At 36.9% G+C, this 18,773-nt stretch overlaps 1 protein-coding gene across 4 annotated transcripts in view; it reads right to left on the reverse strand.

Annotated features, from left to right (window-relative positions):
• The window catches only part of RRAGB (Ras related GTP binding B), a 60,191-nt gene extending 42,442 nt beyond the window's left edge, over positions 1-17,749 (reverse strand). For 2 of the 4 annotated variants that reach the window (XM_042241651.2, XM_027963002.2), the window contains exons 1-5: positions 17,106-17,749; positions 16,248-16,281; positions 10,641-10,740; positions 6,277-6,360; positions 4,082-4,148 (exon numbers count right to left, since the gene is read on the reverse strand). In XM_042241651.2, the coding sequence (XP_042097585.1) occupies positions 4,082-4,148; positions 6,277-6,360; positions 10,641-10,740; positions 16,248-16,281; positions 17,106-17,197 (377 nt within the window). In that variant the 5' untranslated portion in view covers positions 17,198-17,749. The remainder of the gene's footprint in view (positions 1-4,081; positions 4,149-6,276; positions 6,361-10,640; positions 10,741-16,247; positions 16,282-17,105) is intronic. The other 2 variants (XM_042241652.2, XM_027963003.2) reach the window with 1 other exon arrangement.
• Between the last annotated feature and the right edge of the window lie 1,024 nt (positions 17,750-18,773).

The raw sequence follows: 18,773 nt of genomic DNA on the forward strand, positions 1-18,773 counted from the left end.
TCTGGAACAAGACAAGAATGCCCACCATCAACATAGTATTGGAAATCCTAGCCAGAGCAATTAGGCAAGAAAAGGACATGAAAGATATCCAAATTGGAAAGGAAGAAGCAAAACTGATTTGTAGATGACATGATTTTGTATAAAATCCTAAAGTCTCCACCAAAAAAATAAATAAATAAACAAACACAGTAAAGTTGAAGGATACAAAAACAATATACAAAAACCTGTTGTGTTTCTATACACTAATACTGAGATAGAGAGATTAAGTAAACAATCCCACTTATAACTATGACAAAAAGAATAAGATATCTAGAAGTAAATTCAACCAAGGAGGTAAAAGAACTATACATTGAAATCTATAAATCGCTGATAAAAAAGAACTGAAGAAACAAATAAATGGGAAGATATTGTGTGCTCTTGTATTAGAAGAATATTGTTAAAATGTCTCTATAATGCAAAGCAATATGCAAAATGAATATAATCCTTATTAAAATTCCAAGAACATTTTTATAGAAATAGAAGAAATAATCCTAAAATTTGTATGGAATTACAAAAGACACAAATAGTGAAAGTAATTCTGAATAAAAGAACAAAGCTGGAGCTATAACACTCCCTCTTTTCAAAATACTACAAAGCCACAGTAATCAAAACTACATGGTATTAGCAGAAAAATAGATACAGATCAAGGAGCAGAACTGAGAGTCTAGAAATCTATGCATATACAGAAACTAATTTATGGCAAAGAAGCAAAGAATATGTAATGGACAAAGTATAGTCTCTTCAATAAATGGTGTTGGAAAAAATGAAGAACAACATCAAAAAAAAAAAAAAAAAGAAACTAGACCACTCTCATACCATACAGAAATGAAATGAAACTAGACTAATCTCATACCATACAGAAAAATTAACTGAATATGGAAAATGGTTTAAAGACTTCAACACAGTATTTAAAACCATAAAACTCCTAGAAGAAAACTTAGGCAGTATGGTATTTGACATCAGTTTTAGCAATATCTTTCTAGATATGTCTCCATAGGCAAGGGAGACAGAAATAAAAATAAACAAATGGAACTACAACAAATTAAAAAGCTTCTCCACAGCAAAAGAAACCAACAACCGAACGGACAACCTACTGAATGGGAAAAGACATTCAAATCATATATCTGATAAGGTGCTAATATCCAAAATATATAAAGAATTCATAGAAACTCATCATCAACAACAAAACAATCTAATTTAAAAATGGGCAGAGCAGCTGAATAGACATTTTTCCAAAGGTAGGCAAATGGTTAACAGGAGCATGAAAAGATGTTCAATGTCACTGATTACTAGGGAAATGTAAATATAAACTACAATAATCATCTGAGGCCTGTTACATTGGCTATTAACAAAAAGGCAGGAATAACAAGTGGATAAATAACAAGTGGGAAAAGGGGAACCTTTATAAGCTCTTTATGGGAATGTAAATTGGTGCAGCCAGTATGGAAGATATAAGTTGTTGCTGTTGTTCAGTTGCCAAGTTGTGTCAGACTCTGCGATTCCATGGACTGTAGCACAAGAAGCTTCTCTGTCCTCCACTATCTCCTGGAGTTTGCTCAAATTCATGTCCGTTGAGTTGGTGATGCTATCTAACCATCTTTCCCAGCATCAAGGCCTTTTCAATGAATTGACTCTTTGTATCAGGTGGCCAAAGTATTGCAGCTTCAGCTTCAGCATCAGTCTCTTCAATGAATATTCAGGTTGATTTCCTTTAGGAATGACTGGCTTGATCTCCTTGCTTTCCAAGGGGCTCTCAAGATCTTTCTTTTATACTTCTTTGTATTCTTGCCACCTCTTCTTCATCTCTTCTCCTTCTGTTAGGTCCTTACTGTTTCTGTCCTTTATTGTGGATTCTCACAATAAAGGAAGAAATATGGAGAGTCCTCAAAAAATCAAGACTACAGCTACCAGCTATCCCACTTCTGGATATTTATTCAAAGAATATGAAAACACTAACTTGAAAAGATACATGCACCCCTATGTTCACTGTGGCATTATTTGTAATAGATAAGATATGGAAACCACCTAAGTGTCGATCAACAGATGAATGGATAACAAAGATGTCATATCTATATACAATGGACTATTATTCACCCATAAAAAAGATGAAAACTTGACATATGCAACAACACGGATGGATCTTAAGGATATTATTTTAAGTGAAATAAGTCAGATGGACAAATACCATATGATCTTACTCATCATATAAAAAATAATAAATTTAAAGATCAAACTAAAAAACAAACATATAGATATAGAAAACAGAGTAGTGGTTATTGGAAGGAAAGGGGCAGGAGGTGGGTGGAAAGGATAAAAAGGGTAAACTGTATGGATAGAAACTATATTTTGGGTTGTGAGCATGCTGTAGGGTATACAGAAGCAGAAATACAATGTTGTACACATGAAATCTATATGATGGTAAAAACCAATGTTACCTCAACAAAAATTAAATCTTAAAAAAAAAAAATGAAACAACTATATAAATAGAGAAGGAAAGAAAAAAAAATGTACTATGAAGGCTTTTGTCATAGCCACCAAATACTGTGTATGTTAATCTAGTGTGGTGTAGCTTTCAATGCTTTTCTTACTGTGTGATAAACAGAAGGTGATCAATAGGCATTTGCTGAGTGAATGTTGAATAGATTTCTAGAAAACAAGAATACTCATTGAATTGGGGTGGGGGTTTCTGGTAAATTTAACTTTCTAAATTTCTGGAGGCCATTCTGAAAATCTATGGTTTTTCTTTCCTAAAGGAAAGAATCTAGCATGAAACCTGGCATATGGCATGGTGTCAATAAATAGCAGTTCCTTTACAAAAAATCGTGAGTGTAGCTTCTAGTCCTACACTCTGCTATCAAGTTGCTATGTGACCTTGGGAGATTCATGATCTCACTGGACTTCAGCTGCCTTATCTGTAAAAATGACAATAACATGTTAGTAACTAAAAGCAAAGGACTTGGACTAATCTCTTGATACAGATTACAGAATTGAAAGCAATGATACTAAAGAAGGATTTACATGGAGAAAGCTACTAATGTGTTAAGTGAACCACCAGTTAGCAATAATGAAGTTATTTTCTGATTTGTTATTGTTTCACCAAATACTCATTGAGCACCTATTCCCTAGTTGGCTCTATACTAGGAGCTAGGAGATACTGAGCTAATTATAACATTTCTTTACTTTGTGAGGCACTCTGAAATATGTGTGTGTATGCATATATATATATATATATATATACATATATATATATATATAATTTCAATCATCAAAACTCTGTGGGTTGATACCATCATTATTCCTATTATACAGACGAAAAAACTGTAGCTTAGAGTGTTTAAATGATCTATCCAAGATAACACAGCTAATAGAGCTGAGATACAAACCCCAATCTAATTCCACAGCCTAAGGGCTTCTAATTATTGTGTACTATATATTGCTACTGTAGCATAGAGATGCAAGAATAGAAAGCACACCATATGGAAGAGAGCTCCATATGCACAGTGAATGTGTATTTGTGATGGGATATTCTGGAAGTGTGTTGGACATGAGAGGAAAAACTATCTATTCCTCCAACAGTGGGAAACTCAGCTGGAGAACTGAGATCCAAATAACTGCTTAGACTGCCTGGAGATAATTATTAAAATATCAAAGAATGAGGTGGTATGGTGTGATAGCTAAGAGCTCAGCATTGGTGTTAGGCCACTTGAGACAGAAAAAGAGGATGATTAATCCCATACCATAGATACTTAGATATAGCTTGTGTGAATACTGCTTAAACATGTCAAATATAGAGGGCATTTTCACAATAATAGAAAAGTCAGATATCTTCATTCAATCAAGTACCAATTCTGAAGTAATTTTTATCTAATGTATCTATTACAAATGATAGTTACTCTAGTATATTTGCTGTGTCCATGGGATTGCAAAGAGTCAGACACAATTTAGTGACTAAACAGCAGCAATAACATTCTCTGTGCTGATTATACTAGATGCCATGATTATTGTCATTGACCTCATGAAGAATTAAGCAAATGGTACTTACCCACCACAGTCCCACAGGTTCAATACCAGGTTTCCCAGAAACCGAACATGAGAATGTTCTACATCAACTGGAAAACAAATATGACAAATCTAATAATTGTAGCATGCAAGATAAAATTCAAAATAAAGCACTAACCCATGGAATTTAGAAGGACCAAAGCGGAGTGAAATGCTCAAAGCTACAACAAGAAGGTGATTTTCAGCTTAGCAGTGTGGTTTAGTGGCAAGGTGGGCACCTAAACTATCCTGAGCTACAGAAATGGCTTTCATGTAAGTCATTATATTTTAGTAGTTTTAGTGCTTAGAGAAGAAAAAATCTCCAATTATAATACTGTTAAAATTTCAACATGTAAGACAGACATATACCATTTAATAGCTCTTTTCTGACCTATCAATACATTCCACAAAAAAATTAAAATGAAAAAGGACAACAAAAACCAAATACAAACGAATATAAAACATAACCAAACTCACTCCCTCTACTGATTTTCTTATTTTGATTAGTGACCCTATCATTTACCCATTTCAAGGGGTCATTTTTGACTCCTCTGTCCACATTCAATTCATTGCTATTCCCAATTCCATTCTTTGTTTCACTATCTGCTACTAATATTAGGGAAGGCTCTTACCTTCTCAGGCCTATACAGCTACAGTAGCTCCATAATTACCTCCCACCAGGAAGCCTTGGAGGCTTCCCTGATGGCTCAAACAGTAAAGAATCCGCCTGCACTGTAGGTAACACAGGAGATGAGGGTTCAGTTTTTGGGTCAGGAAGTTTCCCTGGAGGAGGAATGGCAACCCACTCCAGCATTCTTGCCTAGAAAATCCCAAGGACAGAGGAGCCTGGTAGGCTACAGTCCATAGGGTTGCAAACAGTTGGGCATGACTGAGCATGCACACGCTCAGTCTCAGGAAGCCTTACTCACTTTACTTCATCCTATAGACTTCTGCCAGGTTCATCTTCTTAACACTACTTTGAACATGTCACTCCCCAGTTTATAAACTTTCAATGGCTCCTCCATGCCTACAGAGGGGCATGCAAGGTCCTTCAGAATTTGGCTTCCAATCTACCTTTATGTTCCCCAATGAATCATATTAATAAAGCCTTTTGCTCCAGTCCAATTTTATTCACAGTTTATTCACAGTCCTCCCAAACCCCTCTACCTCCCCAGCCTCCAACACACCTTATATCAGGGGTCGCAAACTTGCTGATAGAAGCCAGCCCAGTAAACGTACAAGTGTGAAGTTGATCATGTATGGAGAGTAAATATCCACCAAAGGGGACAATGGAATGGGCAGCAATCACTTAGCTCTAGCTCATTTGCCATGCAGAAACATGGGCTCAGGATTTCCAGATCTTTAAATTTTCAATAGTAGCAGGAAATCCAGAGTTTTTGTGGAAACTTTTACTTATCGATAACTAATTCCAATTTTTCTAAAACATTGCACAGGCCAAACAAAACACATCTACAGGCTTTATCCAGCATACAAGCTGCCTGTTTGCGACCTCTGCCTTCCATGTCCCTCCCCACCCTATACTTTGTCTATATTCTGTTCATCTGCCTAGAAAATCTTCCCCACCTTTCTTCCAAAGTTAGATTCATCTTCTAAGACCCAGCTTAAACCCCATCTCCTCTAAAAACCCTACCTAGCCACCCCCACTTACCATCATCGCACCCTCTGAATTCATTTAAACATTTATTAAGCATCTACTCTCTGCCAGGCACTTATAAATCATAAGGAATAATAATGAAAATTCTTTTCCTGGAAATTTCTTGAAGTCTACCAATTATCATCTTTATAATTTCTGTAACAGTTAATCAACACACAGTGGTGTTTCTTCTCTGACTATCTTGAAGCTGTTGCTTAAACTGACTGCTATCTAACTTTGTGGAATTTTATCTTCTAATAAACTAGATCATAAACACCAAAACATTACTTAAAAAATACAGGCATTGGAATCAAACAGCTCTTAACTCAAATACACATTCTACCTCTCTGTGTGACCTTGGGTAAGTCACTTAACCTCTGAGTATCAGTTTCTTCTTCTATTAGGAAAAAAGGTGGGAGCCATACTATTGACCTCACAGGATTAAAGGGATTATCATACCTCAAGTGCCTGGCATGTAGTAGTTGCTCAAACTATTTCCCTTTTCCCCCTTTCTCCCCCTCCTTGGAAAAGGAATCATATCTTACATGTCTTTGTATTTCCAACAGAGTCTACGAGAGAGTAGGTGCTCAAACTGCTATTAATTTGAAGACTATGTAAACGGTCTAGTACTAAAAAAAAATGGAAAGAAGTACTACTGAGAAAGGGAAAGACAATAACAAAAGAAGTGACAGGATTCAGTGACTTTAGATATGGAGCACATGGGATAAAAATCTGGTTTCTACTCCCATATCATAAAAATTGTTCTCATCAATGGCCCCATTACCAAATCCAGTGGACTTTTCAGTCCTTGTCTTACTTTCTGCACATGACACTGTTGACTATTTTCTTCTCAAAAAAATTCTCTTCTCTTGGCCTCTGATAGGAGACCTATAACTGCTCCAGCAGGTCCTCTCTCACAGGTTCCTGTTCTTCTTTCTGTCCCTTAAATGTTGGAGTTCTTCAGGATTCCATCTTTGGCCACCTACTCTTCTATGTTATTTTATATGTTATTCTTCACATTATTTTAACATTTGGATACTGATAATCCATAATTATTTATCTATAATACAGATTTCTCTCTTCCCTTTCTGAATCATATATTGGACATCTTTATTTGCATATATTGCAAGTATCCCAAACTCAATATATCCAAATATAACATCTCCCCATTCTTCCCACAAAATCTATTCCTCTTTTAGTCTTCCCTAATTCAATGACTTTAACCAGGTGACTAAGCCCAAACCTTAAGTTTTATCCTGAGTTCACTCTTTCCTGCTTCATTCCCCTAAAACATACCAGCAAGTCCTGATGACTTTACCTCTTAAATATATCCCAAATCCATTTGCTTCTCAACATATTCACTACTACTACCCTAACCCAAGTTAAGCCCCCATCATCTCTTACCTGGTCTACTAAAAAGAGTTCCCTAATTTGTCAATCTGTTTCTTCCCTTGCCTCTCTCCAATCTATCATCCATATTACAGATATAATGATCTCTCCACAATGCAAATTTTATTTAATCCTTCTTTAAAAAGAAAAATAATAACATGTCTCTATGCACGACTGCATACACTCAAAAAATAGGGCCAGAAGGATAACCTCAAATTATTCGTGGTGGTTGTCTATAGGAAGTAGGCCTGAGAATGAGGGACTTTTCACAAGTATTACTTTTGTAATCAAAATTGAAAATTAAAAATAATGAAACCTGATCATATTACTTTTCTGTTAGAAACACTCTAAGGGTTTCCCTCCAACTTCAGTTTAAACTACCTGACTTGGCATACAGGGCACTTTATGATCTAATCCCTGCTTTCTGCCTCTCTCTTCAGTCTCAGTTCTCCTACAGGGCCCTCTGGCTCCCCTAGTCTTCCTGTCTTGCTATCATAAGAGCAACTGGAAAGAACCAAGAACAGAGCTTTGAGAAAACACATACACTTATGGGGCAGAAAGAAGAAATTCTTTTTCTTTTAAAGGGAGGGATGATTAAAGATAAAGGAATAAAACCAGGGTAATAAAGCATTAAATAAAAGCCAAGAGATCAGAGAATTTTGAGAAGGTAGGAAATCTTGGAGCTGTCAACAGTGTTTAAGACTAAAATACTTCATAAGCACAATTTTTGCTGACAAGTTAACTATTCCAACAAACATTTTAATAGCCCCATAATAAATAAATACCACCATTCTGTATCCTTACTTCAAATTCCAAAACATAGTACACTCTAAGTTTAATAAAAGGAAACTGGACTTTTTTCAGCAATGACAAACTAGAAGAACACTAAAACATTCAAGGTGATATAATATTTTAGAATATGTACTCTTTCACTACTCTTAAAGAAAATTAGCAATTGAACAAAAATGAATAGTAAGCAAAAATCAATATACTATACATATTTTTATTTAGTCCATAAATTTAGCAGTAGAACTCAGACTTTTCTTCCAGAAATGACAAGCTAGTTAATGATACACTAAAGCATTAAGGTCAACATAATATTTTGAAGTACACTTTTATGAACTTTAAGAAATACAGTAATTACTAACAAAGTATTATCAATAAAGGTACCACTTGAGATAGCCCCAAGAGCCCTGTCCCATGCACAGGAAGCTCCAGAAAAACATTTGTTAAATAAATGGCCTGTTTAAACATATAGGGTTCATATAATTTGAAATATTATGTTTATAACTTTTTAATGAAGCTGCTAGATTATTTCAAAACTATTTTAAGTAGATTGACTAGCTCTGAAATTTGGGTGATAAGACTATTCATCAGACTCAAAGTGGTCATTCAACTCTGATTAGCTAAAGACAAAAATATTTATTAGACTAAAAAACAACTTCAATGAAAGGTGCAGAACTTAAAACACAAAGAGAAGTCTGCCAGAAATTGCAGCTGTACCATAATGAATAAAGCAGGAGCACAGACTGACATTCTAGCTCTAACATTCATGAGTTGAGTGAGCTTAACTTCAAGGTCATATTTTCTTCATCTATTAAAATAAAGTTCATATGAGAACTGAAGTAAATAGAACAGCAATATAATTAAACATTACCTTCATCTGTTCTACTGAAACCATTTGATTAAGGTCCAAGTATTAAACTTGGAAGAACAGAAAAAAAATTAAAATATAACCAATCAAAACAGGGAGGAGTCTGAATAGGTACTCTCTAGAAGGAAGTCTCTTGAGGCATAATAGACCATAGGACCCTGTCCTGACCAAAACTGCTGATAAATGACTTAGATGAAAACTAGATGAGATGCTTATCAAATGTAAAAATTGCACATAGCTAGGAAGGATAGTTAACATATCAGATGAGCAAATAAGCAGCTAAAATGAAAACAGGATCCAACTCCTTTTCTATGGATAAGGAAACTGAGGCCCAGTGAGATAGTAACTTGTTCTAGATTTCAGTTAACATTTCATGGGCTAAAACAATCAAAACTGAATAATTCAATAAACATTTATTCATATGTTCAAAATGTTTTCTGCACAAGAATCAGAAGGAGGATTTGTGTTTTAATAAAAATATATGTGAAAAGGATTTTTTTTTAGTATGACTCAGTATAATGAAAGCCACTCCATAGAAGAAGAGTGGGGGCTAGACTGTGCTAACAGCAGTGTGATACCCAGGACAAGAGATGTACTTGTCATACTCTCCTGTGATTAGACCATGTCTTCATTTAAATCTCAGCTCTAAAAAAATACAGACATATTCAAATAAGTCCTTAAAAATGCTTCAAAATGATGTCAAATGAGAGAGAGATGGGGGAAACAGAGATTTTTAACTTAAGGAAGATAAGATTTGGGAGGCAAGGGATGGCTAGGATAGATTGAGACATTAATCATACCAAAATATTTGCAGAGACTCAAGAGAACATAAAGGGTACCAACTAATAGAAATAAAGGGAAACAGATCTGGGGCTTTAACTAAGAAATAACTTTCTAATCATTAAAGCTTACCCAATTATGAGAGTCTATACTATACTCTAAGCACTTTAAGAACAGAAAAGAAGTTTCTTTCTCCTTTGTATCCTAGCATCTGGAACATAGGAGTGTTTTAAAAATGTTTGTTGTTCTTGAAACCAGAATGAAATAACCTTTGAAGTAGCTTGTGTAGCTTGTCCCTAAAAGTGTTCAAGATGCTAGTAACCCAGATCAGGAAAAATTGAAAGCCAGGTAGGATAATGGTTTTGTTACCTAAAGGCCAAGGACCAAGGAAGAATCCAAAAATACATGGATGCTACAAAATGAAATGGCATTATAGCCTAAAGACAGAAAGGGTCTCCCAGGAGCACAGGTCCACTGGGCATCCATGGCAGCCCAGCTAGCTTGTACTAAGAAATCAGATTTAAGATTCAAACCATAAAGAGCAATGAAACATTTCTCAAGTCAAAGCTTGAATTCCAACAAGAACATCTATGTATACCCAGGAAGAGAAATAGCAGAGTACAGATCCAGATAATCTTCCTCTGACAGCCTCCCAACCCCAGGAATTTACCTTTTAATAAGACTAGGACTAACTACTGCTTTAAAAATCATAGATTTTAATGTTATGCTTGTCAATACCTATAAATTAATTTCTTTTTACATAATAACAGTTAAAAACAAATACCCTCCCCCACATAAAAAATGAACAAACAAAAGGACCCCTATGCTTGTTGAGAAAGAACAGGGTAAAAATGAAGTTGGACAAGGATATCCCATTTGGTAAGCAACCTAGAAAGGAAAGAACTTCTCCAAGAGAGCCAGCAGTAGTAACCAGAATTAGGTAACGTCCTTCAGAGAAGGAATGAAAAAAAAAAGGAAAAGTGCTCAAAAACAAATCCGTCAGTTTCTGTATCACCAAGTTACTGCAACCAAGTGTGTTATTCAGATTAAGATCACACGACTTTACAATAAGATAAAACATCTTACTTGTTGCACCAAGACGACGTGTGTCTCTTGCAATATAATTTGCAAAGATAATAGACCTCATGCTGGTCTTACCCGACCCACTTTTACCCATCAACAGCACCTAAAGACAAAATGGGAAAAAAGAAAAGAAAAAAGTCAGCAATCAAGGGCAAATCAAATCTAAAGGGATCTATTTATCTCTTGAACTTGGTATTTTACTGAAGTGACAGTACACACAACCTAAAGTGGATACTTGTAACTGACTAGTTCTCTGACCAGTGTGAACATGGAGGCACCTAGAATTCCAGAGACCAGTCACTTACCTGTCATAAGTCACAATTTCTCTTGGTGATAGAATCACAGTGAATTTACCATGTTATAAATACATACTATCATACATTCAGTATTACATTAGTGAGATAAAGGAAACTTCAATAATCTGATAAAAGGAATCAACAGGAAACTCTCATAATCTAATATTTTATGCACTGCACTATCTGTCAGGGTATGTCAGTTTAAATGAAAATTCACCCTCCAACTCAGAGTCAACCTTACCACTTCTGCCATTAATTTGATCCCTTTTACTCACCTTCATGATTTTGTTCCATTATTTACTCTTTCGCACTGTGCATGTGCTCAGTCGCTCAGTTGTGTCCGACTGTTTGTAACCCCATGAAGTGTAGCTTGCCAGAATACTCTGCCATGGGATTTTCCAGGCAAGAATACTGGAGTGGGTTGCCATTTCCTTCTCCAGGGTATCTTCCCAACCAAGGGATCAAACCAACCTCTCCTACATTGGCAGGTGGATTTACCACTGAGACACCTGGGAAGTCCTAGTTACTCTTTTATTTCTTTTCATAAGTGTCCCATTGCTTACAGGATCAAGTCCTTAAACTACATATAAGACCCTCCTTGATCTGGCTTATCTATTCCTCTGCCTTTGTCTTCTGACCCTCCTAACCTGAAACTTGTAGAGTCCAGCTACAATGAACTGAACTGCTTGTAGTTCCCTTGAATGTGTCAGGTCTCCAGGGAGCCCAGTTCTATGTCATTTTTTAGGCTGAAATCTCTTCCATTAACTTTACACTCCCTTTTCTTTCTTCAGCTAAGCTCCACTTATCCTTTAAGACTTGGCTCAGCAATCATCTCAAGAATTTCTCTGATTCCAGAAAACATAGGCAAAACACTCTCTGATGTAAACCACAGCGGGATCCTCTGTGACCCACCTTCCAGAGTAATGGAAATAAAAGCAAAAATAGACAAATGGGACCTAATTAAATTTAAAAGCTTCTGCACAATGAAGGAAACTATAAGCAAGGTGAAAAGACAGCCTTCAAAATGGGAGAAAATAATAGCAAACAAAGCAACTAACAAAGAATTAAACTCAAAAATATACAAGCAGCTCCTGCAGCTCAATTCCAGAAAAATAAATGACCCAATCAAAAAATGGGCACTAAATAGACATTTCTCCAAAGAAGACATACAGATGTCTAACAAACACATGAAAAGATGCTCAACATCACTCATTATCAGAGAAATGCAAATCAAAACCACAATGAGGTACCATCTCAGGCTGGTCAGAATGGCTGCTATCCAAAAGTCTACAAACAATAAATGCTGGAGAGGGTGCAGAGAAAAAGGAACCCTCTTACACTGTTGGTGGGAATGCAAATTAGTACAGCCACTATGGAGAACAGTGTGGAGATTCCTTAAAAAACTGGAAATAGAACTGCCATATGACCCAGCAATCCCACTGCTGGGCATACACACTGAGGAAACCAGAATTGAAAGAGACACATGTACCTCAATGTTCATTGAAGCATTGTTTACAATAGCTAGGACATGTAAGCAACCTAGATGTCCATCAGCAGACGAATGGATAAGAAAGCTGTGGTACATATACACAATGAAATATTACTCAGCTATTAAAAAGAATGCATTTGAATCAGTTCTAATGAGGTGGATGAAATGGGAGCCTATTATACAGAGTGAAGTAAGTCAGACAGAACACCAATACAGTATATTAATGCATATATATGGAATTTAGAAAGATGGTAATGATGACCCTATATGTGAGACAGCAAAAGAGACACAGATGTAAAGAAGACTTTTGGCCTCTGTGGGAGAAGGCAAGGGTGGGATGATTTGAGAGAACAGCATTGAAACATGTATATTATCATATGTGAAACAGACCGCCAGTCCAGGTTCAATGCATGAGACAGGGTGTTCAGGGTTGGTACACTGGAATGACCCAGAGGGATTGGATGGGGAGGGAGGTGGGAGGGGGTTCAGGATGGGGAACACCTGTATACCCATGGCTGATTCATGTGAATGTATGGCAAAAACCACCACAATACTGTAAAGTTTTTAGCATCCAAATAAATAAATTAATTAAAAAATAATAATTTCTCTGATTCTAATACCCTAGGCTGGCTTAGGTATATTTCATCTCTTTTCTCCCATTATACTCTTATGACACTGCAAAGACCATAATGCATTCTAGTTATTCAATTTTTATTTTGGTGTGTCTCTCACAAGACTCTGAGCTCCTGCATGGCAGGGAGAAACCCCTTTGAGTCTTCAGTGCCTAACATACAACAGTCATTTAAAATATGTTCATCAAAAGAATGAGCAAGCTATCAAAACAAAGATATAAAACAAGCAAATTTTTAGCAATGAGAATTGTCCAATAGAAACAGTGAAGGTAAACACCTTCTAGTCAGTGACAGCATTTAACAAAGACACTTGCACTAAGAGAGAAACTAGGTGATGTAACTTTTAAGAGCCTTTTTCTCACTTAAAATTTATGAACTATAGTTCTAATTACTTTGATTTTCAAATGAGGGGTACACATTTTATCTTCAATTCTAAGATATTTTATAAAAAATTATAAGTACATATATTGAGAATATTAAAAAAGTAAACTACACTCAGTTCAACTTAATCTAACTATTTAGCTATATAACTTTATCTTACTAAGGAAATGTCACTAATAATATTGTTTAAAGTTGTTAGAAAAAAGTTTCAGTTTTACTCTTAATCATTTACAAATTTTTGGTATTTTTAGGCATCCTTGTTGATAGCAACTTTAGACAGGCTCATCAAGAACATTTCCTCTGCAAACTGAAGTTTTATAACTGAATTATTAGATAAAGGCTAAAGTGTATTTCTTTTTTTGTTAATTGAATATTCAGTTCAGTTCAGTTGCTCAGTCGTGTCCAACTCTTTGCAACCCCATGAATCGCAGCACACCAGGCCTCCCTGTCCATCACCAACTCCCAGAGTTTACTTAAACTCATGCCCATCAAGTCAGTGATGCCATTCAGCCATCTCATCCTCTATTGATGTGACTGGTGATAGAAGCAAGGTCTGATGCTGTAAAGAGCAATATTGCATAGGAACCTGGAATGTCAGGTCCATGAATCAAGGCAAATTGGAAGTGGTCAAACAGGAGATGGCAAGAGTGAACGTCGACATTCTAGGAATCAGCAAACTAAAATGGACTGGAATGGGTGAATTTAACTCAGATGACCATTATATCTACTACTGTGGGCAGGAATCACTTAGAAGACATGGAGCAGCCATCATGGTCAACAAAAGAGTCTGAAATGCAGTACTTGGATGCAATCTCAAAATGACAGAATGATCTCTGTTCATTTCCAAGGCAAATTATTCATTATCACAGTAATCCAAGCCTATGCCCCAACCAGTAATGCTGAAGAAGCTGAAGTTGAACAGTTCTATGAAGACCTACAAGATCTTTTAGAATTAACACCCCAAAAAGATGTCCTTTTCATTATAGGGGACTGTAATGCAAAAGGAGGAAGTGAAGAAACACCTGGAATAACAGGCAAATTTGGCCTTGGAATACAGAATGAAGCAGGGCAAAGGCTAATAGAGTTTTGCCAAGAGAACGCACTGGTCATAGTAAACACCTTCTTCCAAAAACACAAGAGAAGACTCTACACATGGACATCACCAGATGGTCAACACCGAAATCAGACTGATTATATTCTTTGCAGCCAAAGATGGAGAAGCTCTATACAGTCAGCAAAAACAAGACCGGGAGCTGACTGTGGCTCAGATCATGAACTCCTTATTGCCAAATTCAGACTTAAATTGAAGAAAGTAGAGAAAACCACTAGACCATTCAGGTATGACCTAAATCAAATCCCTCATGATTATACAGTGGAAGTGAGAAATAGATTTAAGGGAGTAGATCTGATAGAAAGAGTGCCTGATGAACTATGAAAAAGAAATTGAATATTAATACACAATATTTATCCTTGGGTTGGTCAGATCCCCTGGAGGAGAGCACGGCAACCCGCTCCAGTATTCTTTCCTGGAGAATACCATGGAGAGAGGAGCCTGGCCAGCTACAGTCCATAGAGTCTCACAAAGCTGGACATGACTGAAGCAACTTAGCATCCATACAAACAATATTTATGACAAAATAATTAGTTACAATAGTTTCAGGTGTACAGAACAGTGATTCATTTTTTGCAGAGTATATTCCACTACATGTTATTACAAGATATTGGGTATAATTCCCCATGCCATACAGTAATTATTTGTTGCTTATCTATTTTTATATAGTAGTTTGTATCTGTTACTCTCATACCCCTAAATTGTCCCTCTCTCCTTTGTAAACAGCAGTTTGCTTCTGTTTTTGTCTCTATTTTGTGTATAGATTCATCTGTATTAGTTTTTAGATTCCACATATAAGTGACATCACATAGCATTTGTCTTTGTTTTATTTGACTGAGCATAATATTCTTTAGGCCCATCCATATTGCTGCAAATGGCAATATTTCATTTTTTTTATGGTCTTTGATTTTTAATTTAAGAAATCTTATTTTAATAGCTTGTGAAAGACTTATCAAGGTTAACTGTATTAAGTAGTAATTTAAGTGCTCTATCTGCATTTGCTCATTTAAGCTTAATAACAATCTTATGAGATAGGTAACATTATTATCACCATTTTATAAATGAGGAAGCTGAAAACTTAAAAGGGTCAGAAATTTGCTCCAGAGCTGTGCCCTTATCGATTATCACTAAACCCCAAGGTGGGGAACATTACCATAAGAGCACAATTCCATTTGGAGAACTCACATGAAACCTTATAGTGGTAATATCTGAGCTGGGTTCAACATAAATGTACAGGCAGAGACATGTGTAGTGCATGTGCCTAATTTGCCCAAAATGCAAATTAATCTGTAAACTTGGAGAAAAACAGATTCTGCCTGGCTGTGATAGGGTTTAAAGGTGTGGCAGATGATTTAGTCAGGAATATAATTTATTTATTTTAAATATAAATTTATTTAGTTTTTTGGAGGCTACTTTATAATATTGTATTGGTTTTTAAAAGGCATTCTATAAGATGAATCTATTGGATTGTATTCAGTGGGCTTTGGGAAGTTATAAAAAGTTCTTTAGTATGTGAATGGGAGATTTCTATGTTAGAAAAAATTAAATCTGATAGCAAAGAAGGGGACAAGAGTCAGGGAGAAAATGTAGAAGGCTCCTACAACCGTCAAGAAAAGATGGCAAATGTAACCACAATTATATTTCCTAAACAGTAATTTCTTACCTTTATTTCATGTTTTTGATGTACTTAACACATCTTACCTTTTTCTTCATGGCTGTATTTGGTAGCACCCACCTGCAGATATAAACCAAAAGACAGAGTTTCCATGATCCAGCTGCCTTGGAAATTGGAATGAAAGAATTTTTTTTTTCAATGCGGAGGTGCAAAAGAGCATATTTAGCACAACAGCTAAGTACAGCTGTGTGGCAGACCTTAGTTAAGTAGAGGTCATCAATTTCCTAAATTATAAAACTGTGTTTATTCTCCCTTCTCCCCTAATTACCTGCTGAGGAGATAGCTCCTAGGAAAATGTATTTAGAAATATAAATGAATTAAAATTCAACATTCAGTTTTTTATCACCTTAAAAATTTATCAAAGCAACATGTACAAATGTTTTAATAAATCAAACAATATTGTCATATTTGAATATCTTTTTTCAGTCAGCATATTATTATAAATCTTTATTCCTTCAGCTGTCCTTCCAAGTCATATCTCACTCATCACAGGCACAAAGTATATAAATTCTCAAATTCAAGTACAAATTGGCACAGAAAGCATTCTCAAGCCACTGATCTCTGCCTAGGAAAAACCAGCTCTCTTTTCAGTCTTCTTATTCTCAACATGATGACGTCAAATCTTCTTTATGGACAATTCAAAACAATCCAGATTGCCTCTTTACACAATTCTCACTCCCCAGAGTGATATCACGCCTGTCCCAACAACCAGGCCTCTTGATAGCTTATCCAATCACCAAAAGCAACCTTACTGGCAAACCGAAGCAATTTATCATAGGGTGGGGTATTCTAATTCACAATACTCCCTTCAGTTAGAACGTCTATGCCCGCCCCCCCCCCCCACCACCTCCGCTTCCAGTTTTCAGTTAATACCCTTCACCTACCCAAGCGATCCTTCCGGTTCCCCTATAGGAGGATCCATCCTGGGCCCCAGATTCTCTTTCTCCATCTTTTTTTCAGAGTCAGATTCTTCCATCGTGCAACAAGTCTTTTCCAGTCTCTTCTAAATCCGCAGTACTCTCTCCCTTTTTTTTTTTTTTTTCCTTGTTCACCCCCTCAGCCGCCTGTTCTCGTCGCGTACGGTCCTTAGGCCTGTTCTATTCTCGCCTCCGCCTTTGTCCACTGGGGGGTCCGCTTTCCGCACGGTTACCTTTACCGACTGGAACTTGGCCTCAAGGCACCGCCGAGCCGGCCAGCGCAAAGGCTGTGATTCGGTGATGCAAAGGAAGAGATGGAGGATGAGAAGGAAAGAGGGATAGCGGGAGGTTCGTCTCAAGTTTGGGCCTCAGGACCCAAGGTCTTGAAACCCAAAGGGGACTTCACTCGCAAAGAGGTGGGGATGAGGAAGGCAGAGGTGGCAGAAAGAGCAGACCCATGCCGTAGGCACCAAGCGATGAATGCCTCAGTAGGCTCCTTGTTCCCGAGCCTAAGTGCTCCGGAGAGTCCGCTGGAGGCAGCGGCGACTACGACCTAATAGCCCGCCCTTCAGGAGCGCAGGTAAACCACCGCAGCCACCCTACTGCAGGCCAGGATCACGTGGGCACCTGCCTTAAACCCGGAGCTTGTCACGTGACTGCCGCTTCCCTAGGGGCCAGTGGGCTGAGACGAATACCATAGAGACTGCGCGGAAAAACAAGAGTGCCACCCGTTGCCGTCACGTGGCCCAGGCTCTTACAAAACCCAAGCTCCGTTGAGCGCTGCCAGCCTGAAGGGGCTTTCCTTGTGGGCCACCTGGCCCCACCTTCCACGGAGAATTAAAGGAGCCAGTTGTAATTTTAGTGTCTCAAAGCTAGGGTTGTTTTTTTTTTTTTTTTTTTTTTAACTGTAACGTCACCCTTGATGTTTTTCAGTGATGAGAGCCAAACATTTGTTTTTTCTCCTTGTTTCTTTACGTATTTGTGTTTTTATTACTGATATTAACCCATATGTGTGACTGAGCTTGGAACTAATGAGTTAATACATCCAAAGTGCTTACAACTGCTTCTTCCGCATAGTGCTCAATAAAAGTAATTATTGCTGGGATCAGGGGTTCATCAGGAAATTTAGGACTTACACATAGTTCTCTGAAAGTAAGGGAATTATATAGGGGCATATCACAGGTGGCTCTAGTGATAAAGAAGATATCTCTTATGTGCAGGAGACATAAGAGACTGGAGTTCGATTCCTGGGTCAGGAAGATTCCCCTGGAGCAGGACATGGCAGCCCACTCCAGTATTCTTTCCTGGAGAATCCCATGGACAGAGGAGCCTGGTGGGCTGACCAACTAAACACGTACAGATATAGATATATGTATTATATCTATAATGTAATATATATTATATCTATATATATGTGTGTGTATACATAAATATATATAAGCCACATGTATATATTCCTTAAAAAGGAAGGAAAGAAAGACTGGAGGGAGAGTAGGAAGAACAGAACAAAGGGAAGGAAAATTGTACAGAAACAAGATACTGTTTTGCCCCCAGATGTCTCCATTTAACCTTCTATATGATTCCGTCTTACAACAAATGACTTGCCTCAAGAAAAATTCATTCTATTCTGACCAT

The sequence above is a fragment of the Ovis aries genome, chromosome X (assembly GCF_016772045.2).
Source record: "Ovis aries strain OAR_USU_Benz2616 breed Rambouillet chromosome X, ARS-UI_Ramb_v3.0, whole genome shotgun sequence".
Classification (NCBI taxonomy): Eukaryota; Metazoa; Chordata; class Mammalia; order Artiodactyla; family Bovidae; genus Ovis; species Ovis aries.